This window comes from Sturnus vulgaris, chromosome Z (assembly GCF_052056855.1).
Source record: "Sturnus vulgaris isolate bStuVul1 chromosome Z, bStuVul1.hap1, whole genome shotgun sequence".
Taxonomy (NCBI): domain Eukaryota; kingdom Metazoa; phylum Chordata; class Aves; order Passeriformes; family Sturnidae; genus Sturnus; species Sturnus vulgaris.
Genome location: NC_142283.1, coordinates 72258791 through 72286101, shown reverse-complemented (window position 1 = coordinate 72286101; position 27311 = coordinate 72258791). Strand labels below are relative to the sequence as shown.

The 27311-nt window shown below is 47.0% G+C and overlaps 1 protein-coding gene across 1 annotated transcript; it reads right to left on the bottom strand.

The window, feature by feature from the left end:
* Positions 1-474: 474 nt before the first annotated feature.
* LOC106852763 (myosin-IIIb-like) lies at positions 475-27263 on the bottom strand. Its single transcript, XM_014875586.2, has 30 exons — positions 27114-27263; positions 26979-27044; positions 26774-26904; positions 23899-24001; positions 20709-20811; positions 20072-20228; positions 19651-19753; positions 19256-19384; positions 17953-18061; positions 16776-16892; positions 16248-16348; positions 15705-15791; positions 15465-15530; positions 15047-15160; positions 13993-14104; positions 12635-12681; positions 12273-12338; positions 11865-11984; positions 10898-10983; positions 10602-10649; positions 9054-9101; positions 8788-8879; positions 7137-7268; positions 6680-6795; positions 6172-6371; positions 4227-4316; positions 3224-3389; positions 2623-2895; positions 2329-2402; positions 475-1217 (listed from the first exon to the last, which is right to left on the bottom strand). Exons 1-29 carry the CDS (start codon positions 27237-27239, stop codon positions 2352-2354), a joined length of 3159 nt encoding a protein of 1052 aa, XP_014731072.2. The 5' UTR covers positions 27240-27263; the 3' UTR covers positions 475-1217; positions 2329-2351.
* Between the last annotated feature and the right edge of the window lie 48 nt (positions 27264-27311).

Genomic DNA, 27311 nt, shown 5'->3' with positions numbered 1-27311 from the left:
CAGCACAGGTCAGCACCAGAGAAGGAGGGAGGAGAAACAGCCCCATGACTGAAGGCAGTGCTGAGACACTGCAACTCACACGCTGTATCACATTGATAACATCACCAGCCTGCACACAGCCATGCTGGTGCCTCCCAGGGAGGGGACAGGTGGGGTGGGCAGCTTGGCTGTCCTTCGGAGCAGAGCCAGGGAAACAGAGCCACAGGAATGAGGCTGGCTGGGAGGAGAGATGTTACAGGTAGAGTAAGAAGCACTCCAGAAGTACTTCAGGAGTAAGTAAGTACAGCAGGAGTGGCTGTTACAGGCAGCAGTTGTATGCCAGGGTCAGTGCCCCACATGCCTTCAGCTTCTTTACTGAGACACTTCATATGATCCCACGTCTACCCTCAGAGGGGCTAGCTGCTCTCTTTCATTCGCCATTTGTGGCTAAATTGACTGCAGGTATCAGCAACAAAGAAAACAGTGAGCTTCTACTTACAGGCAAAAAAGGAGATTTATTTTAAAAGCCAGGAAAAACAGTACAAGTAGTATGGTCCTTTATGTTTCAAGCCCTCTACCCACCCTCAGTGTAACGCAGCATGTTGTCCAGCCTGGACTTGTAGGGATTTCAGCCAGGATGAGTGAGAGGGTTTCACCAATGATTCCCTGACTTCAGCTCTGGTTAAGGACTGTGGAGCAGTGTGCCAGCACACTGGTGCAAGGGCAGTGAATCCCCTTTACAAGAAAGATCTTCTTGACCTTGTCTCAGTTTTACTTTTTACTGCCCAAGCCCAACTTCCCTTGGCTCCCAGAGCAGCAGGTACACAGGACCAAAACAGAGAATATTTAAAAAGAAAGAGGTAGGTAATCAGATATTTGTGATAGAATAGGTTGTTGGGAGATACCCAGTTTGCGACTGTTCACAGTGCTAGGTGAGTAGTCTCCAGGAACGCTGAAGTACTGACACACGGACTGTCAGGTACTGTGGGTCTGTGCAGAGTGAGACTGTTCCCATCCTCTGCCAGGATCAGACTGGTCCAGATACTGCAGTCACAGTATGGCTCAGTGCTGAGGAAAGTGAACTTCTGCATCAGTCTTGTCTAAAAGCACAGGGCCAGCTGGGTGCAGCAATAAAAAAAAAAAAAAAAAAAGGAAAAAGGCTGCTGTATGTCTGGATGTGTCCACTGTTAGGCAAGGCCCAACAGCACTGGAAGAGGACAGGTCTGAGCCACTTGGACCTGCAAGAGAGTCAAGAAACAACTCACTAGAGGACATGAAAGGGCTCCATTTACAGTACAACATATCCTAGTACTACAAGTTTGCAGTTATCTATGCAGTTCCCCATGTTTTATCTTTCTTCTGCCTAATCTCTGACACAGGGAGCATCCCCATCAATGAATGGGACATAGAGGAATGAAGCAATTAAACCAAACACTTCAGGGAGAGGATTCTTTCAGCTATTGAAGAGATCCTGTCTTTCTCAGCTATGAAGAGAAAGACAGGACAGGCCCCAGCTAAAAAGCTTTGCTCCAGCATGAATTCCAACATGGGAGCAGAACCACACAGGAAACTTGGCCATCCTGGTGTGTGGCTGGAAGCCCTGCAGTGGGTCAGCAGCCAAAAGCATGGTCTTCTGATCCCTCTCCACACCCAGATGACACATACCAAGATTCTTCCAGAGGTGTGTAACAGCACCACTACAGCTTCCACTGGCCTCCAGCAGCTGAGTGGGACAGGGGAGCTGCACCTCCCCCAGATACTTCAAATAAGATAGAGTCTGTCAAAAGGCCTCTTCTGGCCCACTCTGGCCTCTGCCACGCATCCCCGGTATCACAATCTCAGTCACTATCTGTGTTTCCACTGCTGAGACTTCACTGAAAGTCCTCTTGACAGCAACAAAGTTTCTGCCTTTTCCTCTGTTTTGAGCCTCGCCTTCAGCCCGCTGCCTCTGCCACCCTGCAGGGCTCTCCAACACCACGTTGCCTCTCCACCCCACAAAGCCACTGTAGCTGGCTACTGTGGCATGCATTCTGATAGCCCTCGTCCTTCCAGCCCCAGGCCTCCAACAAACTGTGAGCTCCCTCCAGCAGCCTGGCCATTGTACTGCAGGCACTCCGTGCACCACAGCTGCTGGGAACCCAAACTTAGGCTAGCTGATTTTCCCTGGTTTCCCTGTGTAGTCCTGAGATGCAAGCCGGCTGCTGCTCTCTGTTTTTCCTGCTCTATTTCTGTGTAGCTTGTGCCCAAGAGATGCTACAGGTGGAACATGAAGGAAAGAGCTCCTTTGCTCCTCCATTTGCCAGGAAACTGCAATGGCTGTTTTCCCTTCTGTGCACCACCTCCTCTTACCGTGTCAGTCAGGCAGTACATCCTCAGTGCAGTGAGCTCCTCTGTTTAGACATGCTCATGGGAGTGGAAGTGAACTGTGGTGAGAAGCAGAGAAACAGCATTGGTGGGGCAGCACAGGCTGGCAAGGAATATTCCAGGGAATACAGTCTTGATCCCAAGACCATCAAATAAAACCTATGACCCAGGAGCCAAGAAACCAAGTGCTTGCCATGGAACCCTCCTCTCTCCTGCCTCTGGGAAACTCCATGTGTCCCACAGGGGCTGTGGCTCAGCAGAGGATATGACCCAGCTCACCTGCTGGATTTCCTGCATTGCCAGGCGTATGGAAGAGCGGAGGCGAGGGAAGGCTCCTTGGCTGCTCTCTCCAGAACTGGGTTTTGTTCTACCCTTGTCTGGGGTCTCCTGGTTTTGGAAATTCTTGGTCTTCCTGAACCACTGCAGAGCAGGTTTGCCACTTGAAGGCGTGGAGGGACAGGACTGTTTCTCTGGAGGGGTCTCCCCCTTGTCTGTTGGTGAACTCAGTGTGAGACTCTCCAGATTTTCGTAACACAAGTTGTCACTACTTTTCTGGAGAAAGGAGGAATGGATTCAGCAGTGGTTTTCAGACCCTTCACACACACTGAACAGCACAATGAAGAGAAATACCCAGCTGTGTCCACTGCTGACATTCAGGGGGCAGCAGGGTGTCATCTACATGCCAGTGCCTCTCCCCATCCCAGGCCCCCCCAGCTAGCAGCATTTCCCAGTGCATGCAGAAACAGCCAAGCTGCTTGGCCAGAGTGGACACCTCTCAACAGGAACATAGAAGAGATGGTGCTGTAGCGTCTCTAACCACTCATTCAAGGCACAGTCCATGCCTCATGCTCTTTTCCCACTGAAGACCCTCGATATTCACCTGTCCACAGGGAACAGTCAGTATCTCCATGAAGGGCTGGATGCCCACGGTCTGGTGATAGCGCACCAGCTCGGTGAGCGAGGTGTGAGCCCGGTCCTCTCCCAGGATGACGTAGCGTGCATTGGGCTGCATCTGGATCATGTAGTGTCTGCAGCGGCCTTCGCCCCTGGGGAGAGGGATGGGCAGAGACAGGCATGACAGAGGGCCTCAGCGTGTCAGAACCTGGCTCCTGCTTCCTGCACCCGTGGCCTCCAGAAGCCACTTGTGATCAGGACCCGCAGTAACAAGTACCACACAGAGGCAGGAGATGCGCTGCGCACTAACGTGCTCATAGGTGCTGCAGCGTCCTTCCAACCTGGTTTGCTCTCTCAGCCACAGAGTAACAGCCTAAGCAGGACTTCTATCTTGGAGCCACAGCACCCCACCCACTAACAGATCTATTTTTTCAGGAAGAGACTGCAGTATCCCATCTGCTACCACAAACTCTCTGAGGCAGACACTACAGGAGAGGCTGAACATGATCCTCACTGGCCTCCTCTGTGGAGAAGGTAATCTCCAAGCAGTTTTATAGAATCACAGAATTCAAGAATTCTGTAACTGTAGAATTCCAGGATCACAGAATTTCATGCAGTGCTAAGTTTCATACACTTAGGATGGATAAGCCTTTAAGATTCGCAAGTTCAAACCTTAACACAGCACCACTGAGTCCACCATTAAACCATGTCCCCAAGTGCCACATCTATACATCTTTTAAATACCTCCAGGGATGGTGACTCCACCAGTGCCCTGGGCAGCCTGTTCCTGTGCTTGACATCCCTTTCTGTGAAGAAATTCCTCCTGACGTTCAGCCTGAACCTACCCTTTCATAGCTTGAGGCTGTCTCTTCTTGTCCTGTTGCCAGTACCCTGGAAGAGAAGGCTGACTCCCACCTCATTATAACCTCCCGCCAGGAGTTACAGAGAGCAATAATGTTTCCCCCGAGCCTCCTCTGTCCATTACCTACCGGTATGTCAAGATGTAGCCTGGTCGGCTCTGGCTGATTCGAACAAGGAAGCAACCCAAAGGCTTGTCAGTCAGTAAGTTTTCAGCTTCCCTGGAATCAAGAAGGAGTTTTTCAGCAGACAGTCAGCAGTTGCCTTGCCACACAGCAGGGATTCACATCCTACCTCACGTGCTACCCCAGCAGTGTCCCAGGAAGCCCAACACCTGCCCCATGTGTTCCTGGCTACAGGTCTCCTGACTCAAGCTTGGTGGTGCAGGAGGCACTAACAGGCTGAAGAAGCACAATACTCTCAGCCAAAGCCTCTCCAAGCAGGGCTGCTCCAAACCTGCTCCAGCAGTCTGATTGTGCAACAGCAACAGCTGCCTTCCAGCACCAAGCATGTCACAAAGCATCACTGAGATGAGGAGTCTGCCCATGTGTGCACTTCCTATGGTCCAGAGATGAAGAAGTCAGGATGTTGTGGGGTACTGGGTAAGCCCAGCACCTCGGAAAAACACCAACATCGATTTCACCATCCTGGCTTTTTTAACTTCCTGCTGGAAGGAGGTCGTCCCCTGCTCTGCCCAACAAAGCTCTGATTTGTGCTTGTCATGTGCGTTGCTCTAGGCTAAAGGTGATTGCAAATCACCACTGCAGTTTGGGGTTGCTCTGGCTGCTCCATTTCATGAAGCTGAGCTTACATTGCTGTGTAAAAACCTAAGTCTCTGCTTAAGCACTTGTGTCTTTGGGAAGGATCTGTCCTTCATTGTGCAGTGCTCAGGGCTAGTCTATACATGAATTTAGAGTTTTACCTTCCAGACACTAATTCCTCTCCTACATTCTTTCATCTGTGGACAAAAGCATTATTACAGGTTAGGGCCTCAATAACGATCTTTAAAAAATTAAAAAGAAATGCAGCTCCCAGGGAGCTGTGAGCTACCGTAGTGTCCTTTACCAAGGACACAAAATGTGCTGTGTAATGTCTCTGAGTAAATATTCACAATAACAGTCTGAAAAAATCCAAGAATATAGATCGAATAAGACTGAAGGAGATGGGCAGTTCGAACGGAAAATAAAGTTAGAAACTGGAGTAAGATGATGATGAGGGTGTTCAGAAGGCAGCAACATTGACAGAAAAATCCCACCAATTACAGGATATTGGCTGTTAATAAGCGTGGAGCACCACAGATCAATTTGCATACAGGTGGGACTATACTGCCATCCTGCTCCTGCCTGATCACTGGCATAATTAGCACTTCTCTGATTATGCCACTGCTTGACTCAGCCAAGGGAATGAAGCGTGAGGCAGACCTGGTAATAAAACTTCAAGCATTTAAACAAAGACTTGTAAACAACTCCATAAAAAAGAAGGGCTTAGTGGATGTCTCTTCCAGACTAAGTAGAAGCAAATGCCACCTATGCTGCAGCCTCCTTAGATGGTCAGATGTATCAAAAAATTCCTTCCTTTTCCTGTATCAGGGGACTTTGGTGGACTTTTGCCACTGAGTACTCACTAAAACCCCTCTTAATGGTTTTTAAAATAAAAGAAAGCTGAAATCTATATTTTGCTGCTCTAAACTGGGGTCTCCTCCTGACTTATACCAAAACACAAAAAACAGCCAACCCAAAAGTTCACTTTCGTGTCTCTGCAAATGGTCCAGAACAGGGAAAGTGCATCCATGTATTTCCTCTTTGATCCCTATACAGGATCTGTATTTAGGACCCACACTGGAGTTATGTACTATGAGCTTCCACTGTCGTTCCATGGACCTAGATAAAGTTTCAGTATTTGCAACCTGTGACAGGGACTCCCAAGCTTTCCCCTAAGAGTTTGACTCACACAGACTAAAAGGGAAAAGTTATGCAGGTCACTCCCATTCCTTAAGCAAAGCCTGGCCAATCTAACCTACCCAGTCCTAAGGACACACTGGCTTCTACCTGTGGTCACTGTGTCCAGAGTACTCACCTCCGACTGATCATCCCATGCAGCCAGCTTGGAAAGGCCCCATCATCCTGCATGACCTTCTGGGCCTGTGTCTCCTTGAACCAGCGGAGAGTTGCTCCTCTCTTGAGTTTCCTCATATTTGCTTCTTCCCCAGTCTGTCCCTCAGTTCCCAGGACAGGACGAGGCACAGAAGGGTTTAAGAAGTTATCAAAAGGAGTGGACTGAAAGCAAGGAGAGAGGGAAAGTCAGCATGAAAGCAAAGTCAAAGGAAGGGGACATTTGAAGAGATCGCTTCGGCAGGTGACTCCATTCCTGAGTCCCTCAAGGGAAGATCAGTCACCAACTACTAAAAGCTGCTTTCAGTTCCTCAAAGGTCCTGACCATGCTTTTTATCTAAACACAGTAGGACAGCACTCACACTTCCCATAACAAGAATGACAATATTGTCTTGGGACAGCATGCAGAAGGTGGATGGAGCAGGGAACCAGCACATCTGGCTAAGGGGCCCCAGCAGAGCCAGTATTGCTACCTCTGTCAGTTTGCTGCGTGGCCGTGGCACTGGTGGCTGTTGTGACTGATCAGAAGGATGAGGACTGGACTGAGGGCGCCTCTTTCGTGGCATGGGGACTGGAAGGGAGTTTCTTTCTGCAACAAGAAATAAGTAGGTGAAATCTAGCATCCAAGATCCATAAGAACCATTCTCCACAGGCCTAGGACAGGGATAGGCTCTGCTGCATGGATTACGTGGTCAAACCACAGCCTGGCCCTCCTGGCAGCACAGCCAGGCAAATGACCTTTGCCATACTGCTTCTACTCCCCACAGACAAAGCCACACTTCCAAAGAGCAGAAACATCATCAGCTCCCTGCCCACCACACTGACGGAGCTCCCATCTGAGGGCAGGCCACCATGACTGGGAGCTTACAGCACTTGAAGGTGATCACACCAGTGGCACGCACTGGGTCAGTGTGAGTGGGAACAACTCACCTTGGGCCTCTGCTGCCAGTGCCAGCTGCCGGAGCCTTTCTCTCTCTGCCTCCTCCTGCAGCCGCTGTGCTCGAGCTCTCAGCTCAGCCAACAGTTTTAGGAAACTCTTCTTGCACCTGAACCCCCTAAAAACTGTTCAGAAAAAAGCCATGGTTAGAAAAAAAGATGCTGTTCACGCCTTTGTAATTCTCTCTGGGAAGAACACTAACTGCTGCAATGTCCTTCCAACCTGGTTTGCTCTCTCAGCCACAGAGTAACAGCCTAAGCAGGACTTCTACCCTTGGAGCCACAGCACCCACCCACAAACAGATCTATTTTTTCAGGAAGAGACTGCAGTATCCCATCTGCTACCACAGACTCTCTGAGGTAGACACTACAGGAGAGGCTGAACATGATCCTCACTGGCCTCCTCTGTGGAGGAGGTAATCTCCTGCAGTCAAGCAGTTTTACAGGATCACAGAATTCAAGAATTCTGTGACTGTAGAATTCCAGGATCACAGAATTTCATGCAGTGCTCAGGGTGATAGTTCTTCATCCAGTGGAAAGCCCTGAACACCTGAATGATGTAATTAAGAGCAATGGAAACTCTACTGTGAGCAGGCAGCCAAAACCCTGTGAGAGCTGTCTTCTACTCTCTAAGCTGCCAGATCTAAAATTTATAGAAATTAAATTACAGATCTAAGCTCTCATTTCTAATGCCAGGGCACTGAATACCTAAAAATGAAAGCCTCACAGAAAGGCCTGTTAACCATCCATCTCTCTGTCCTTCTAGACCATGAAGGAGACAGGATTCCCTTGACACCAGCCCACAGGAAAACGTCATCCATAAGCAGCCATCCCAGGGCTCACCAGCAGCATTACAGACGTTGTGTGATCCCACCTACTCTACACCAGTTATTAAAACACATGAGTGAAAGCTGCATTTTGTCATTTCCCACTACCCACACATCTTCCCCATGGACAACAACAGTGCACAGCTTGTGACTGCCTGATGTTTGTCACACTCTATGGTGCCCAGCTGGAAGTTGCTCAGATGCTCCAGCAGTGCATGCAATGTATGCAACCCATACAGAAGAGAAGTGCACCAGAGGGGAGCTAGGCAGGGTGACAGCAGCCTCTTCCTCCTCCTTCTGGCTGCACAGTGCTCATGTAGCCTGTGCAAAGGGAAGTACCAATCTGCCCACAGCCACTCTGAACAGACAGGCTGCTAGAGCAGATACCATGTGGAAAGAAAAAAAAACAAACCAGGCCAAAATTTCACCCCCTTTTGCCTGTCTCTGAAAGCAGCAATGACATCTGCTTCACTCATTTTCCTCTACCCAATTCAACAGAACTCAAAAACAATCCTTACTCCAGAGGACAGTGAGCCAGACCTCAAGACACAGCCAAATCATGTGCATTTCCTGCTCAGCCAAACTCTCCTGCACACATTTTCCTTTTCCAAGGCAGACACCGAGGGCTCTCCCTGATTCAGGATGAGCACTGGGAATGTGGGCATTTGCAATAAGCACTTTGACTTCACAGGGCCTTGACACAGAGATGGCACCTGCCCTACCCTTCTGTTCTCTGCACAGGTGCAAAGGTGGAGCAGGGACTGCAGAAAAGGTTTTCCTTCCTCTGGTCAGAGATCAGCTCCTGTCCTAGTGCTCACCTTTCTGTATGATAACTGCTGCTCTTTCCAGTCGCTCCACATACTTTGCCAGCTGTTCCTGATGCCAATATTTAAAGAAAAGTCGAGACTTTCTGTGAAGTTGAAACAGAAAGATGCAGTGAGAAACACCGTCTAAACTTTTATCCATCATCCTTTTAAGAGTCCATTCCTACAATTACAGAATTGTCCCTGAAGAGAACCAGCTGACAGCTTACATGTGTAAAATCTTAGGCTTCCCATTCCCAAAAGCAGTGGTCCACACTTACCCACAAATCCAGCCTTTCAGCTCTGTACTTTGCAGTATCTCCAAGCAGCTGAAAGAGACAAAAAAAGTGAAATAAACAATTTTCCACCCAAAGTGAAAACGAATTTTTTTAGTTGCATAAAGTGCCTCGGGAATTCCCAACAGTCATTAAAGTGTCTATCAGTCTGTAATGCACCTTGAGGGACAGCTAGGATCACATTTGAGAAGAACATCCGTGAAAGGGTCCCCAGAGGCAGATTTACTTCAACTCCCTGGGAGGCAATTCTGTAGAGCCTATTTTATTCTCAGAAGTGTTTTTCCTCATTTTGTTTCCAAGCCCTTTGGAGGACACAAGTTGCAAGGTCAGCACAGCAAGACTTCTGGGAGAAAGTCTGTTTTCCAATTCCAGTTTCATTTTGCAGACTCCAGTGATAAAATTTGGGTCACTCGGAAAGATTCCCTTACACTTGGAACTGAAAGCAGCTCTAGCTGCAACACACAGACAGCTTCCTCTCTCTCCTGCTAATCTAGGCTGTGAAATCATAGTGGCACTTTTTGCTAATATCTCACATAGGAAAGCAGAAGTGTTTTTCCTTCTATCTCAGCCAACTTCCACAGTGCTACAATCCACATCCATAGGATTTTCTTCTGAAATGCATCCCATGATTTTTGTGTCTCCAAACACACCACCCTGCCTGTTTACAATGATTTTTCCCCATCTATGAGATTCTCTTGTGACCTCAGTCGGGTTTGAAATTCTTACTATTCAGAAGCATCAGGAAGTTCAAGGAAGCACTGTGAAGGCAGGAGGAGCCACTGCCAGGAGAGAATTGTTCCAGGAGATCATTCAAATCCTTTTCTTAAATGACTAAACCCCCCCTCAGCTGGCTTCTTTACATGATTCATTCCCACTATCAATCACAGTTGACACTGGCAGGAAGGAGAAGCTGGGAAAGTGGAGGAGGTGGGGAACTGCTGCCCTAGATGTAGGAAGGAAAACGCTGGCAGGATAAAACCCTGTCCCTGTGCAGAGCTGGAAGGATGTTTATGCGTGCAACATTTGGATTCTGAAAGTGCTGATAGTATATTTTGACTGTACAGAGACAAAATCATTGCTTTAGAAACATCTTCTCTAGCCCGAGAGACATTCAATGCTGGCTGCTTGTTCAGCATTGCCTTAATTTTCTTCTCCCATGTAGCCATCAGGAGAAAGGCTGGAGAAGTCCCTCACAGCAGTACTTGAGTGCCTGACATGTTGAGTTCAGTGGACACCCTTGACCAATATTTTCACTCCCTAAATGAATTACGGGTCAGTTTTCATTTCACAGCATTACAAAGCTTTACAGTAACTGAATTTAATTGCTACATAACAATTCAAGAAAGGTTTAACTCATCATGGTAGCAAATGCTCTTTAAACATTAAATGTCCTTGCCTGGGATGCGTGTTCCCCATTACCACAAAATCCTGTCCACTTTTTGTCTGTCCCTTTTACTTGGTTTCCTATGTTACTCAGAATAAAAGCCTCTGAAGAACAAACCAGAATGCACATAACAAAGTCAGCACTCCTACCTCTCTTTTGTGAGTGGAACACCAGGTTTAACTAGAAGAATTCCGTATCTGTAGAAAACAAATCAATACAAACACATAAAAGCCACATCCTTGATGGGCTGAGCTGATCCTTATCACCCTGACAGCAAACAACAACAAATCACTATCTTTCCCACTCAACCTCCCACAGCAAATAACCCCCTGACCTTAGATCACATGAACTTTGAAGTGACTCTTTTACTCCATGCCCATCTCTGGTTATCAGGGTCATTTCCCAAATAATATCTAACAAGGAATATTCAAAGGTTTTAAAAGACCTTTCAGCAAATTCCTCAAAGGAGGGTCTCCAGGAGAAACCATCTCTTCGGATACGGATTGTCTCCAGCAGCCCATTGTACCGGAGCTGAAGCAGCACACAAAGACGATCAGAGAAACAAAGAGAAACAGGTTATTAGGGCATTGGTTTGCTCCTTTGCAGGCAGAAGTTACTTCATTCAGCCCTAAACTTCTCCAGTTCAAAATGAAAAAGTTTTTTTCTGAAAACGTTTATTTGGTTAAGAACTGAATTTACCTCATCCTGTAACTCTGACAGTTAACCACTCTGAGTTAGAAGTTGGAAACCACAGAAACCAATGACTGAAATAATTTCACCTTCCAGCCATGGGTACTGCTTTGTCTCTGTCCCTTAGAGGATAGCTTCAAATTTCCAAATCTGGACACAGAAGTACTCTGAGGCATGGATGAATTTCCTCTTAATCCTATCCTTTCTTATATACATTAAAGAGGCTGCTGAACTTTCTGAACTCTTCCAATCATTTTCAGTATTCTTTAAAGCATCTAGACCTCAGACCTGACAGGATATCCAAATACAATCGTATAAGCACATTTCAGATCCCATCAAAGCAATCCCATCTTGGTTTCTATTCAGAGTTGTCCTGGATGATGGGTGAGAACAGTCTCCTCTGGGAAGCACTTTTCCATAGTACTGTCTGCACCAGTCCCATCCAGGGGGAGATGCAAAGATGAATCCTAGTTCCTGACAAGCAGATCTCATTGCATTCATGAAAAAGAAGTAAGAGATCCGAGACTGCAAAATCTGGACCTAGCAGTCTGTGTCATAAAAACAAGCAAGTACTCAGAATCTTTGCAGACATATTTAGTGTGGCCACTCTTTCTCTTGCAAAGGGAGACTCAAGTGAGTCACCTTCCACAGCCTTTTGGTGGAATCTTCCCTCCCACTGAGATGTGGCAGAAGTCCCTGTAAAGGACCGTGTTTTTGCTCACCTGCAGCAGCACCACCTGATTGTCCAGCACACCTGGCTCCTTCTGGTTATTGGGCTTTATGCAGCGCACAAAGTGAGGGTCAGCAGAATACATCCTCTCCATGAGCACCATCAGGGAATGCTGGCAAGGGCAGAGGAAGATCAACACTCCATTAAACCAAAGCACTGCCAGATCTGCAATATCCTGCAGCAAGAACTGTTTTCTCACCCCGCAGCAACTTCCTGGATTCTGGCAACAACTGGGCCTGTCCCACCGTGATCAGCCCTGCTCAGCAATCAGGAAAACCCCTGTCTACATAATGTCTGCTTTCACCACGCTTAGCACTCTGGAAGCAGTGCAGTGATATTTGCAGTGATAAAACTATCACTGCTTTCATCTCACGGGGCACCCCAGGGCAGTGATACCTACCCGGAACTGAGCTCCAACAGACTGCTTCCGTGTGCTGTTGAACTTGTCATCTGCTCCTGGTGTGACCTGAAACCAGAACAAACAGAGGATCAGCCCTGGAAGAAGTGCTTGATTGACATCTGGAAGGCAGACGGCAAAAAGTGAGGGAGAATGGATGTAACTGAAGGGAAGGCAAGCTAAACATATAAATGGCAGCAGCAAGCACAAAACATGGTAAAAAACAAAGGAGAAACTGTTATATGCTGATTGCTGTCTGCTCATATTTTAAACCAACTTCTGTCTGCCCCTGTTTCAGCCAGTTTCTCAAATAATAATTATCAGGTAACATTTATCAATTGTGACATGGACCTGAAGTGCAATACCTTGGCTTTCACATGAGGCATCAGGGTCCCTGTCCTGGAGATAGTGGCTGGAAGAACAAAGACAATTAGTCGATTTTGAACCTTTGCTTACAATCTACTAGGGCTAAACATTCAAACCTCACTTCACGCACAAACCTCCTTACAAATACTGAATCACAGGGGGTTAGGTTTTGCCATGTGGAACTACAAGCAAAGAGCTAAAAAACGAAGAAGAAAATGCGAATATATGAAGCACACAAGGCAGGCAATGCTAATTTCTGCTACTGAGAAGACATGACAATCAGGTTATTAAATAAACTTAAATGACTTTCAATTGAATTATCATCAACGGGCATCTAACAGTACAGAAAAAATGGCACAGGCAGCAAATGGGGAGCTCACCTATAGCACTCAGGAGATTATTTAAAGTCAGATAGATTATAACTAATTCAGTGACAGAATGAGAAAATCAGGGAAGTTTAATTTAGTAAGGGATCTAGTAGGAGTCTTGTGCACCCTTGATGCAACGGCTTCATGTGAATCATAAAATCAGAAAATGAGGTTGGCAGTGTCCTCTGGAGGTCATCTGGACCAAACCCTTTGTTCAGCACCTAAAGCCATTGCCCAGACTGGACAACCAACCTGAGAACAGGTTATGTCTGATATTTATGAACTTTGAAAGGGTTGGGACTAGGCTAACTAGCTTCAGTAACAGTGCAGAAATGGTAATTAAGAAACATAGTCTTGAACAGTAGCTGACAAACACAGTGGGAATAGAAATGAAATTCACCTGTTTATTGTAAAACCCAGAAAGTAGCTTAGACTGAATGGGACCAAAAAAATTACAAAATTTCTGTATGAGAATTACTGTGTTCAGCCAGCCAATTTCCAAGGAAGCATCCACCTGACCTTTCTCTAAATTTTAATTTAATTAGAAGCCTTGGAGAATCTGAAGGCTTTTTGATAACTGGAAAAAGGGAGTGTAGTGGTAGGAGAAAAATAATGCATGACGTGATAGTTTTTTTAACAAGCTGTGAAGCGCCGTTTTTAGAATCTATGACCTTGACCAGTTTCATTTCTAGACAAGAACAGAGTGTATAGAAAGGACCAGTGGAAACAGTCTTGCACTGACCTTGGAGAAGAAGGGAAGGCATCTGAGTGGTGGGTAAATCTCTGTAAGGGGATACAACCTGCCTTGCTTTCCATGGCAGGGAATAAACAGCTCTGACAGCTCTGTATATGCCAGCAGCCCCACTCCAGGCTGCAGCATTCCCAGAGTCCCCGTGGCACTGCCAGCTGTGAAACACACGAGCCTCATGCCCACACTTAACTCTTGCCAAGGCGGACCTTGGCTCGTGATGGATGTACAGAGAACTTGCCTGTGAACAGCACACTGAGCAAGGGGGTGATGCTGTTGATGAAGAGCCCACGGATATTGGCAGGCAAGGTGTCTCTGTTCTTCTCTAGAAAGCCCCTGGCATCATATTGTACCTGGGGAAAGGGCAGCAGGTCAATAAGGACAACAGTGCTCACAGGCTGGCTGTAAAAGCCACTTCCACAGCCTGCCAGGAGCTGATCATGTGTTAAACTGAATGTACTCAGGCTTGCACATGAATTCTTTAAACACACATGCACCCCATTCAGATGCCAGCCCTGAGGAACAAAACCATGCACATGCCAGAGGCAACAGAACCACAGGAGTGCAGCCTAACACCAAGACATCCACCTTTTTACATGTTAAATGCCAAGTTTTGTAATAATGAATGTCTCAATTAATAACTTAGTCAACAAACCTGAGATTAGATTACTAAGATGCAAGTTACAATGACCTGAATTGTCATATCTGCTCCTGTTCCAAAAATTATCTCTAATCAATTCAACTTAATGTGGACCAGTGCTTTCAATACTGGTGGCAGTAAAGTTCATGCAATAGTGCTAAATCTCAAGCTGCTTAGATACCAGTGAATGTGTAAATAATTGCCTCCACTTTCAAAACATTAATTACCCTGCTGTTTACACAGTGTCCCCAGGCATTTGCAAAAAAATAGTCACTGCTATGCTCTGGAACCCAATAGGTAAAGAAAAAGCCATTAACTTGTCCTTTGGTGCTGGACAGTGGACACAGTACTTTTATTTATAAAGGACTATTTTAGGACTAGAGTTCTAATAGAATGATGATTAGAAGAAGAGCAGATTCAACTAATGCCCTAAAGTTCTCAAAGGTAGCCCCACTTTTCTCAGGGGTCTTCTCTTCCTGTACCTTTTACATAAATCCCAGGGAATTCTACGAGGCAATCCATTGGAACACATCACTTTTGTTAGTGTCATCCTCAGACCACACATTCCTTAACATCAAAGCCTTATTTGTCAGGCAACACTTCCACCCCCTCCAACATACACTACAACAGCATTCTTCCTGCAAACAGTACATACTTTCCCAGCATAGTGCACGATGCTGAAGCCCAAAACACGACCTCGGGCTGGCTGGAAGTGTAAACTCCCCTTAAAGCTGCTGTTTAGTTTATCCACAAATGTCTTATCAGTTGCCTGCAAGAGAGCACATTTCATAAGCTGCAACAGAAGCCTGATGAGAACTCATGGAATCAAAACAAAGTGTTGGAAGTATCCTTGGCTGTGCCATAGTCTTCTGCTATACCTTTTCTCTGACTCCTCTCAGGGATGCCAATGCCACTGAACTGCCCCTGATCTGGATGCCCTGTCTCATAAGTCACACATGGGGACACCTCTGTTCATCCTGCACTCCAACCCAAGAGGTTTTTTTTTGTAGCCCACATATTCATTGGTATATTAGCCACCAGAATATCTTCTCTACCTCCTCTTTCATGCATACCTGTGGGAATGCACTCTGCTCATCCAGAAGAGACAGCAGCCCAAGTGGCTTGGCCAGGAGCAGATTCTGCAGGAAAGAAGATGCATCACACATATGTAAAGCAGTGCAGGACATCCCCTCTCACCCTCACCACCCTTTGCAGAGATTCTTCTCAGGTGCATCTCCTCCCCTTGGTAAGAAGAGCAAGACTTTTCTTTTGGCTGGACAGAGCAATTATATTCAGTCAGTCCTCTCACTCACCAGGATAGGTTCATTATTGTTGAATGTGATGGTCTCCCAAGGCAGCTCTTCTTCCTTATAGGCAGCCTGCTCCAGCTGGAAAATGTGCTGAAATAAAGAAAAAAGAGGTTGAAGCACCCATCAGACTTGGCTAGACAAACGCTGAGCATCTTCTTTCCTGCCCTGAACAAGAGGACGGAGGCATGGCACTCTCAGCTGCAGCACGAGAAGTCCAAGATGTAGCTCTGTTCTCCATGTCTCCCTGTAACCCTGGCACTCACTGGTGCTAGTGCAGAAAGCAGGAACACTTGTCAGAGTGTAAGTGTCCCTGCTATTAAGACTGTGGTTACTGTTTGATCCTTCCACATCTTCCTTTCCTTTCCCAGTGGCTCTCCTACCCCAGCAGGGAAGGCTGATGCTTTCTATCCTGCTTCACTATTCACTGTTTCTGTCCTTCCAAGGAAGGAAGAGCTTGTTTTTCCCCAAGCTCTCCTGCATGTGCCAGGTAGAGCAGAGTTCTGCTTTCTCTGCAACACAAGGTGAGGTTACCCTCAGCAGACTTACATGGTTGAAGAAATGCTGCAGCTGCTCATTGGCCAAGTTTATGCAAAGCTGTTCAAAACGATTCACTGTGAAGTTTTCAAACCCAAAAATATCCAATATGCCTAAAAAAAAGAGAAGAAGAGCACATCATGGAGCCTGCAGATTACTGTGTACACCAACACACAACTAAATCTCTTATCACACAGCTCTTGTGGCACAGGGAAAATGTAGCCAAGAGAGACACCAGTAACAACTCTTCCACAGCTTGGAGAGTTAGTTAAGAGAAGACGCACTCCAGCTTGGTTTCTCTGCTAAGCCAGAGTGCCCCAGAACTACAGCCTCACAGTTGTTTCAGATCAACTGACTGCTCAGAGTCGAACAAAACCCTGCAGACTTCATGCTGCTGACTCTTATCTCTAGCAGGATCACAGTTTTGATAATGCACCCCAGCACGCAAGCTCTGTGAAACCTCATGCTGTGCCTGTCCTTCGCTGTGGCAGAGGGATGCACATTCGAGAACAGAACAGGAGCAAGGAAGGCAGAACTCACCTATCTCCCTCAGCTCTACCTCAGGATCCACATTTTCAGCCAGCAGCTCATTGATCTTGCAAACAATCCAGTCAAACACTCGGCCATAGGCCACCTTTGCAATGGAGTCCCGAGCATCTGCACAAGAGGGAACAACAGCAGCTCATTGATGGGCTTCACAGCAGAGCAGGGGACAGGGGACATACATCCACCTCTAGCAACATGTGTATAAAGCTACTTTTAAGATCAGATTGTGGATTGTCCCCACCCTTTGCAAGTGGGAGCCATAAAAACAGCTCTTCAATCACAAAATCGTCACAATCTTTCTACAAGATCAGCCATGTCATACCGGGGCATTTTTGAGTCATGCCACTTTTTAGAATATCCAGAGCCCTGCTTTCCCCTCTGAAGATATACTAAGTATGGCTCCCCTCACTGCTAAACCAAGGGAGAAGCTCCAGATTTTAATTGGAAAACTGGACGGTTCTCTTCCTTCTAGCCCACAGTTGCTAAGTGTTTAAATGCTGTAGGCAAGAAAAGGACAAAATTGATGGAAAGCTTGCTGACATTCTAAGAAGGAGACCAAGTTAACATGACTTATGAATAGAGATGTATATTTTATTTTCTAGAGAAATTTGTAAAACAGAACTGGCTAATCCCATTTCACTTTAATTTTCTTCCTTCATTTATTTGAAGCAATAATCTCTCTTTTTAATTACATTTTTAGACTATTTTTTTGTTTTATTGAAAGGGAAAATAACACCTTGTGTTTGCTATTTTACTCTTTTCACTCCATTCCTGACACTGTGACATATTTTTGTTCTCGTGGTTGTTTCTCCATCTATTACCTAAAGCTTTGCACACTGCCAGCACTCTGCAACAGGAACCTTCTCCTCTTTTGCACAAATACCCAGAGTTTCTTTCTGGGCTGGACTGAGGCAGAAAGCAAAGCTAATTCCTTGGTTTCTCATTTAATCTCTGCAGTCTCCTGGAGACCAAACAAAAGCAGCATTCATGGCCCTACATGTCAGTAAGAGACTAAACAGATAAACACTGACATACTTGCTTCTGTGTGAGAGGAATGAAGGGGCACAGAAGGACATCTTTGTTCCCAACAAGTTGCACATGTGTGGGGATACCCTTCCATCAAAACCCAGTCTCTCTAGCCAGCACATCTGCAATTCATTGTGTTTCCTACCTTCTGCCTGCTGCTGGGTGTGAAAACGCTGGATCTGCTCGCCTCGGGTCACTGATGTTGTACAAATCAAGCATTTTAACAGCTCATCTTCCTGGACTCCAAACTGACCCTGGGAAACAGGAAATAGACAAGGACAATCAGTTGTAACTCCTTACTCTGCCTGTGGGGATTGTGTCTGTCTGTGCAATGGGGTCGTGATTCAGGCTCAGGGCTTCGAGCCCCATTGTAAGGCAAGTGCTGCTGCTGGCACCAGAGTCAGATGTGTGCTCTGATCTGCTCCTCCCCCGCACCGGCCAGCCCCACACACTCCTCTCAAACACTTTTTGTTCAGTTCTCCCAGTGCTGCCACCTTTCACCTTCTTTGGGAGCCATGCCAGTCCCTGCTGAGCTCTTTAATGACTTATTGAACAGCACCACACCGAGGTGACTGTGCAAGTGCTGAAGCATCAGAGTCACAGGAGCCCACACGAGAGGCAGGAAACAAAGCAAACTCAGACACACTGAACCCCTCAGTGATTTAACAGGAATTCCCCTCCTGTGGGCAAGAAATGAGGAGCAGGCTTTCAGAAATAAGATAAAAAGAAGTTGGCTGCTGAACAGATGTAGGTGGTTGTTTCAGGTATGGTGTAGGAGGGAAACAGGCAAAGAGATGGGAGTGAAACCAAAGAGCAAGGGTGCTGGGATTTCAAACAGGTCAAAATGAAAAGAAATAGGAAGAGGAGAAGTATATTACTTTTTTTTCTGTGTTGTTAACAAAGCTTCTCCATCCCATATAACGAAAATGGAGTGATCCTGGGAAATATATACTTATTAATCTGAGATAATTTCATGTAAAATAGTAGAAAGCTTAATTCAAGATGACTAACAAAAAAAAAAAAAAAAAAAAAGACAGCACTTAGGGTGGTATTCTTGGACAAAATCTGATGAAAACACAGAACTAGTCTGCAGATATTGCACCTCTGAATTTCTCCAAGGCATTGTCACACTCACTATCATAAAACACTTAGTTTTAAAAAGCTTGTGTTTTATGAAGTCAGCAAGGTATATGCTGACTACGTAAAACACTGGTTCTAGACACACAAGAAATAGAAGCTGAGATGCATCTCTTTGAAGATGAATAGCAGTGAACACAAATGCTGTCATGGGGTCAAACTGTACATTTCTAAAAAAACCCTTGTTCTTTAGAAACCTTCACATTCTGAGGCAGAAACATCCTCTGGCAGGAACAGATCCTGCAGTCACACAGCCAGTGGGGAAGAGCATCATACCCATAAGGTTTCTGTCAGCATTTCTTGTGACTCACCGCTGCAGCCTTCAGCCATCCCTGAGAGACTTCACTGACTTTTACAGACCCATTGCTCTCCTCAGGCTCAAAGGTCACATTGCCCAAAGACAACACACCAGCCAAGATAGCCTGCATGTCCACTTGCTCCTAAAACACAAAAGGAAGGTGATTGAAAAACCTACCAGCATGTAGCATGTACCACACAGATGACCCAGAAGTCAAAGAGGTTAAGAGAAGAGGCACAGGCAACCTGCTGGAAAAAGCTCTCCACAAAGTCTGGCAGACTCAGGTGGTCTGAAAGTAACATGGAAAATCTAGAGAAAGAATTAGGACTGAGCTTCAAAAAAGCAGCTAGAAAGAAACCCTGTGCCTGCAGGAAGCACAGATGGAGATGAAACAGTCCCAGGACTAACCTGTTCTTGGAAGCCCACCATGTCAAGGGCATTGCAAACCTCTTGGTATTTGTGCTTCCAGCGTTCAGCTACTTCCTGTGTACCAAATCGTCCACTTATGTACCTGAGAAAGTGCATATCCCATAAAAACTGTCACACAATCGGCATGGTAACTCCTTCCTACCCCACGGGAGCAAAGCAGATCACCAGAAGTGGAGACATGAAGGGGAAAGAAACTTTTCCAACGTAGTGCAGCAGAGACCCCAGACCTCCCAGCTTCCAGGATGATCCATAATATCTCTTCATGCAGCTCCGTTCAGATCCCACTTCAGTTTCCACTCACCCACAGATAAAACCCCAGGGAAGAGAAAAATCTCCATTATACTGTTTTCCCCTTCACCACCCATCACAAAGACTAAACTAGGGTCTGCCTTTGACGCACCTGTAGAGTGAAGGATCCAATAATCCATACATCTCCTTCTGCTCTGAAGATAGTCCAGCAAACATGTAGTAGAAAATGTGGAAATTCCTCTCCCCGGTATCTTGCTGCACCACCCGTGACTTCTCTAATAGGTACTCACTCAGCTTTGCACCTTGCACTGCACGCAAAAAGGTGACAGGGTGGGGAACTCCACTCTAGGGGACATGAAGCTCCCTGGGCTGTCCCACATCTCCTCTTTGGTGCCAGGAGCACAGAAGCGTTTAAATTAACTTTTCTGTGTGCAAGACCCTCTAGGCTGCCCAGCACACCAGAAATGGGCTTCTCAACGCTTCTTGTGGTTTTAAAGATTTCTGTTCATCTCTTTTAGCAGAAACAAAGGCTTCTGACATCACAGAGTATTACTGACACTGCACTCTTACCCCCATATCCTTCCCATACTTGCACTCTGTCCAAACCCAGGCCTAATCCTATCCAGGTCCTATCCGACACTGGTAGCTGTGAGATTTTACTTTAACTGCACATCCTTCCCACAAGTAGCCACATGCCAAAATTTTACCCTTCACAAGTTTCAGATACTCAGTCCACTCCCTCCAGCTCCTAACAACTCCCCAAGGCTAGTAATTGCCCTTGACTTTACCTGTATTTTTCTGGAAACGCAGCTGTATGTATTTTCCAAAGCGGCTGCTGTTGTCATTCATCACTGTCTGGGCATTGCCAAAAGCTTCAAGCAATGGATTCACCTAAAACAAGTGAAGTAGCAGAACAATCATTCTTCAGATTAAGCGATCCAATCTAATTTGCCTCGAAAAACTTATCTTCAGCATTTGCTACTCAGAGTGCAGCTGGAAAAGGAACCACTCCATGAATATGGATGAGCACCTTTTTTATCTCTGCCTGAAAAAAGAAATTCAAAGAAGCAAATATCACAAAGGCTAAGCAGTATGAGATTAACGATGATCAGTACAATTGAACTGATGGGATCTCAGTAAGATAATTGAGTCATTTGCTAGAAGATAAGGTTGGTATCACTTATTTCCACACAGTATCTGTTGTCACTAGGTAATTCGAGTGCTATACAACAGCAATAAACAAAGTCATCATGGCACTCAGTTAATGTAAGTACGACAGCTTAGCTACTGAAATTTGTAGATATACGGACAGTGCATTATAAAGAAATTAACAGAACAATCAGACCAGCCTGGTAAACTGGATGCAATGGTGGCAAAATGACCATTTTTCTGTATTTGAGCAAAAAATGCCTATCAACTGGAGGAACAATGCCTCAGAGTAGATGCTGGGCAACCTGTTGTACATAGCTTCAGGGTTGACTGTAATGCCCCGAAGGACTAACTTAGCCCTTGGATATACCTACAGGAAACAAATAAAATGCATATTATTTCTTCATTGTCACCTCCAGGTTTTCCAAGGGTAGCTCATTTGGGCTGAAGAGAGTTTTTTCCAAGGAAGGAACTGCAGGCTGGCTCTAGGCTCACTGCTGAGCAAACACAGCTCTCCTGCTTGTGGAACCTGCTCAGGTCAGAAGCAGCCTGGCAGTGTGGCCCAAGCCAGCTCTAAGCAGAGACAGCAGGTGTATCAATATCACGTTCCCACAGCCCAGCACAGACATTCACCATGGATCCACCATGGATGATACCACACTGAATTAATACACCATTCCAGAGCCCAAAGCACAGCATGGGGCATTGGGTTTATGTGTCAATGTATGGGTTGCAGGAGGAGCTAAAGCTGTTTTCTGTGAGGAAATGACAGACACTTTCCCCAGGTCCAAGGAGGCAATGCCAGCTGGCTCCCATACAGACCTGCCACTGGCCAAGGCTGAGCCCACCAGAGACAGTGGCAGTGCCTCTGGAATAAAAACTGCTGCACACTCACAGAAGGGAGAGAGGAGTGAGAATGTGTGAGCAGAGCAGCTCTGCAGACGCCAGGTCGGTGAAGGAGGAGGGGCAGGAGCTGCTCCAGCTGCCAGAGCAGAGATTCCCCTGCAGCCCCTGGTGCAGCCCATGGGGAGGCAGCTGTGCCCCCACAGCCCAGGGAGGTCTGGGGGGAGCAGAGATCCACCTGCAGCCCCTGGAGGAGCCCACACCAGAGCAGGTGGGTGCCTGAAGGAGGCTGTGACCCCATGGGAAACGCTCCTGGCAGGAGCTGTGGCCCGTGTAGAGCAGCCCATGCTGGAGCAGGTTTGCTGGCAGGACTTGTGACCCTGTAGAGGGGACCCAGACTGGAACACCCTGTTCCTAAAGTACAGATGTACAAGTACCCATCAGACAATACTGACACTGGAGCAGCCTGCTCCTGAAGAGCTGCATCACATCAAGGCACCTACTCTGGAACAACCTGTTCCTGAAAGACTGTCTCCTGTGGTCTTGAGAGATCCCATGCTGGAGGAAGGCAATAACATGAGGAATAAGACATAGCACAAATAATCTGTGATGAATGACCTCAACACCCATCCCCTATCTGCCTGCACTGCCAGAGAGAAGAACGTAGAGAAACTGGGAGGCAAGTTGAGCCTAGGGAGAAGGAAGGAGTTGAGGAAGGTATTTCAAGATTTGTTCTCATTTCTCATTATCCTACTCTGACATTAGCTGGCAAGAAATTAAATTAATTTTCTCTAATCTAAGCCTGTTTTGTCTGTGATAGTAGCTGCTGAGTGACCTCACAGTCCTTATCTCAACCCATGAGTTTTTGTTACGTTTTTCTACCCCACTCCGGTTAAGGAGGGGGAGTGACGGAGTAGCTTGGTGGGCACTGGTTGAGGTTAATATAACATACAGAGAAAGACCTCTGTGTTTCTACAGGAAATCTGAGAAGACAGACTTTAAAGTGAAGTAGTCCAAGAACTCACTCTTCTTAATCTATCACACGCAAGATTTAAAGTATGATTTGTTTAAAAAAACCTCACAACTCCCTGGGGAGAAATTCAAGGGGAAATACTGTAGCTGAAAGAGTCAAATATGTTTCAAAATGAGCTAGCAAAGATATATGAAAAGAGCAAGGATGGCAGCTAGCCAGCTAGCAGGTATGTGCCTGGCAGTATAAGTAGCCAAGGACAGGTTACTAAATGGTAACCTTTAGCATTAAATGAAGATCTCATTTTTCTAATGAAAGTCCTTGTTCTACCTCAAACAGGAAATTATTTGGAAAAATGCCAGCAATCTCTTGTAATAGAGAACATGATAAATGACTGCAATAGTTTTCTCTAATTTAAGAATCATCTCCAGCAAAAAAATTATTACCGACCTGTTTCGTTTCCTAGATACATTGTAAATGGTACATCCCGTGACCCCTGCTGTACCCTGTATCTTGGTCCCTCTACCCTCCTGGCCACACAGAGCTGGCCGGGATCCAATTTCTCCCCGCCCCCCCTTTCCAGACCCTAGAAAAGGTCAGTACCCCCTGGCCTCTGTCTCTTTTCCCTCTTTTCCCCTCCTTTTTCCCCCTCCCTCTTTCCCTCGCTACCCACGAGAAATAAACCTGTAACTTTATTAGGGGAAAGAGCCTCTTTTGATATCTTATTTACGTCCATGAGGCAAGGGCCCAGGGAAACGTCACCCTAACACCTGAGCTAGACTGGAGAAAGGGTGAAAAACCCCATTTTGGGGCCGAGTAAAAGCCTCACTGACCTACTAACACTTCTAATTTGTGGCCAGCTATCTCACTATTCTTATCTACTATTTTTTATGCGTCTTACATGTAGCTCCCTGATTTCCAGTGGTGATTCACCAGCAGGCTTCCTAAGCCTAAGGCAAGTTGTCTTGCAGCAGTGCTGCTTCTGCACCTTCAAGCACCATCCTGCAATGACCTACCTGAAGTATCTGCTGCTCCAGCTGTGAGTTGCCTTTGCATAGGTTCATTATGTGCTGCAACAACAACTTCGTACTCTCCGTTTTCCCAGCACCACTCTCTCCACTGCCAAGAAAAAGCAAAATAAATTCCATCAACCTTAAAGTATAGTTGTTCTGCCCCTTATGGCTCAAGCACTCCATCACTTGAGAGTGCTCTATGAGAGTTTCACAATTTTTTCAGCAAAATCACACATGTGAGCAAAATCTCACATGCCACAGCTTTACACAGGGCGTTCCATAAGGTTCTGATCCTTCATCAGGGAACTCTTCCCCCTCCGCTAGGGAGTACAGATATACCCCATGTTGTCACTTCTGGATGGGATGTACTAGACAGACTATTTTCTCTGCTTCAAAAGTCATCTGGTACATCAACTCCCTTGCATATGCTGGAACCAACAGCTTCCTCTGTCTCCAGAAAAATTTGCCCTATCCACATCACATCCACCTGGATACTGATCATGAGATGCTGTGGCAGTCTCAGATCTCAGGTGTTTCACACATTCACGTGCCCAACAGCTGCGGATGCAGGTGCAGAGCTGCCCACGCTCCCACAGTGCCAGCAATGCATGTCACTGTGCTGTCACACATCCACGTCACTCTGCTGACACACATCCACGGCACCTCCACCTCCAAGTCAAACAAACAGCACTTGGAAAGTGCAGTTTCCCCTGCCCAGGGAGAGGGAATGTACAATCATCACAACAACACGTCCTTAATTGACAACATCACACCAGCTGAGAACTTCAGCGTATGCACGGAAAAAAAAATTACTGCAGGAAATGCTGGAGGTATACTTGAGGCAGGTCCCCATTTCCTTTCAGTTGACCTTTGAGCATGTGGTGTGGCTTTACTGCTTTGTAGCTGCCAGTGGCTCTGTGCTTGGTATCAAGTATGTGTCATCGGTGGCTAAAAACCCCAGGTACTACAGCAGGTACCTGATCTCAAGCACAGGTCAGACCACAACCACCCAAATACATACAAACAAAATAAGACCACTTTTTCCAGTTGAGAACATTCCATCCAGTGCCCCTGCTCAGTATGTCAGGGTTTTTTTATTTTTAAATAACTTCCCTTCTCCACAAAAAAAAAAAAAAAAAAAAAATAGATAATCCAACAGCACTTCCATGGTTCAAGCTTGACCTTAGACCCTCCAACAAGCACAACACCTTCACAAGGTCCTGCAAGCACAGCAGGAGTGTAACTGCTCGCAGATCTGATGAAATGCAAAGTCATCTTCAGGTGATCCAAGTGCTGTACTGCAACACATACAGGCTATGACTAATGCCCTTTGGGACTGAGAAGGCAAGATGAGCCAGTAGAATTTGTAGCTGAGAACAATTTGGCAGCAATGAACACTCATGATCTGGCAACAGCTGCTTCATTCAACATCACTCCCAAGAATGCTATCCAGACCTCCCAAACTCAGCCGGAGACACTAAAGAGACCACAAGGGACAGCAGATTCTGGTGTATCCCTGGGCTGTAGTGGTGAACTGTCGTCTAACAGGAGTGACCTCATCTTCCCTGTTCAGCCCAACTGTGCACATGTAGGAAAACTTGCTAATCAGTGTTTCACCACCCATAGAGAGGAAAACCACAAACTTCCTGTGGCAGACTTACAGACCAGGTAAAAGGTTGCAAAATGCACAGGAGTGTATCAGACTCATCTGTGAACTGCTGGCAGAAAACAACCAGACCACTGACCACTTGGTAAATTCTCATGGGCTACTCTTTCTTGTCTTCCACCTCCCAAGACAAATACAACGATTGTTCTCTGTCCCACAAAGCCCTACCAGCATCACCTCTTGCACCTGCTGACTCCACACCACCATTTCCTGAGAGCACTTCATGTAAAGCACAGACACCAATGGCCTGAAGCCTACAGAAATGAGTGGGGCTCAAGTACCCCTCAATGTCAGCTCCTAGTCCCACCAAAACACTCAGCAGCGATTCAGCAATTGACTTCCACATAATGTACACTGAAAGTACTGATAAAATGATCAGAAGGCAAATACAAAGGATCATTAAATCAAACAAGTTGGCAAGTAGCATTTTAACTGAGACGACATTTAAACCGTTCTCTACAATACCTAGTTGTAGAGATGAGGCAGTTAATGTTTCAAGGCTTTCTCCTTCCTGTTTAATGTTTTTTCTGGTAGTTGATGTTGTTTGAGGTTTTCTCTGCTAAATGATGCTACCTTTTGTGCTGCAGAGTTCCAGCAGAACAAGAGCGACAAGATGGAGTGAAATGTTTGTGATACTGGTAGGCTCTTTGGTTAAAAGAGCCACTTTTCCCTGACTTCAAGTGCTCTGACTTCTAGAACTGCCCACGACTTTAAGATCCTTTCCGACCAGATTCCCAAAGGTCTTAGAGCAGAAAAGCATGTTTTAATTCTTCCTGCTCTTTAGTTACACTTGGGGAGTTCTGCTTGGTGAAAATTGATTCCTTTCATTATCATCTTTCCAACTTTTTACGACAGCTTTTACCATGTCAGCTCTGTTGTCAGAGCAGAGCACCCGATGGCTTTTCCCAGAGCTGGATTCCAGAGGCTGGTTCCCCACCAGAAGAGAACCTGGCATCTTTAATGTTGTAAAGATTGCTGGCCGAGCTGCTCCACGAAAGGCAGTTTTGTCTGCCCACACGTTCTCACGACGTGCCCGCTAATTTGTCTCGAAGGCGGTCGGGATGAAGAATGTGTTGCCAGAACAGATGGATTTTGACTCACCAAAAGAACCGGAGAAGAGCTTCACCTGAACCTTGGGCAGGGAGATCCCAGCGAGAGCTCGGGGGTCGCCCCCGGCCCCGGCCGGCCCCGGGACTCCCGCCCGCCGCTCACCTGATGAGGATGCACTGGTTGCGGGGTCCGCCGCCCCCGCGGCCCAGCATGGCGTGGTAGGCGCGGCTGGCCACGGCGAAGATGTGGGGCGGCAGCGCGTCGGTCTGGAGGCGCCGGTACCGCTCGGAGACCTGCGGGAAAGCAGTGGCGGAGAGGCGTGAGCGGCCGGGGGGCGGCGGGGCGCGGCGGGGGGCACGGCGCTCACCTCTCTCCCGTAGAGCTGCAGCGGCTGGAAGGGGTTCATGGCCACGAGGATGTCCCCGATGTCGGTCTGTGGGGACGGGACAGCCGGTCAGCCGAGTGCCCGCCGCCGCCCCCCGCCCCGGCCCCCGGCACTCACGTAGATGTGCTGCTGCAGAAAGCGCTCCCGCAGCCCCGCCAGCAGCGCTGCCTCGTCCAGCTCGGCCAGCGCCGCCAGGTCCGCGGCCGCGCCGGGCGGGGGACCACGCTCCCCCAGCGACACCATCGCCGCCCGCCGCCGTCCTGCCCGGCCCGGCTCGGCCCAGCCCAGCCCCGCCGAGCTCCGGCCCCGCCCCGC

What these genes read in the sequence shown, in the direction of transcription:
- LOC106852763 (XM_014875586.2), bottom strand. Translation starts at nt 27,239, where the DNA reads ATGGTGTCGCTGGGGGAGCGTGGTCCCCCGCCCGGCGCGGCCGCGGAC. An exon ending in TGGTGGGCTTCCAAGAACAG is followed by an intron (nt 19,385 to 19,650) that starts GTTAGTCCTGGG and finishes TTTGTGTTTTAG; the next exon opens with GAGCAAGTGGACATGCAGGC. An exon ending in AGCAGTTATCATACAGAAAG is followed by an intron (nt 7,269 to 8,787) that starts GTGAGCACTAGG and finishes TTTTCTGAACAG; the next exon opens with TTTTTAGGGGGTTCAGGTGC.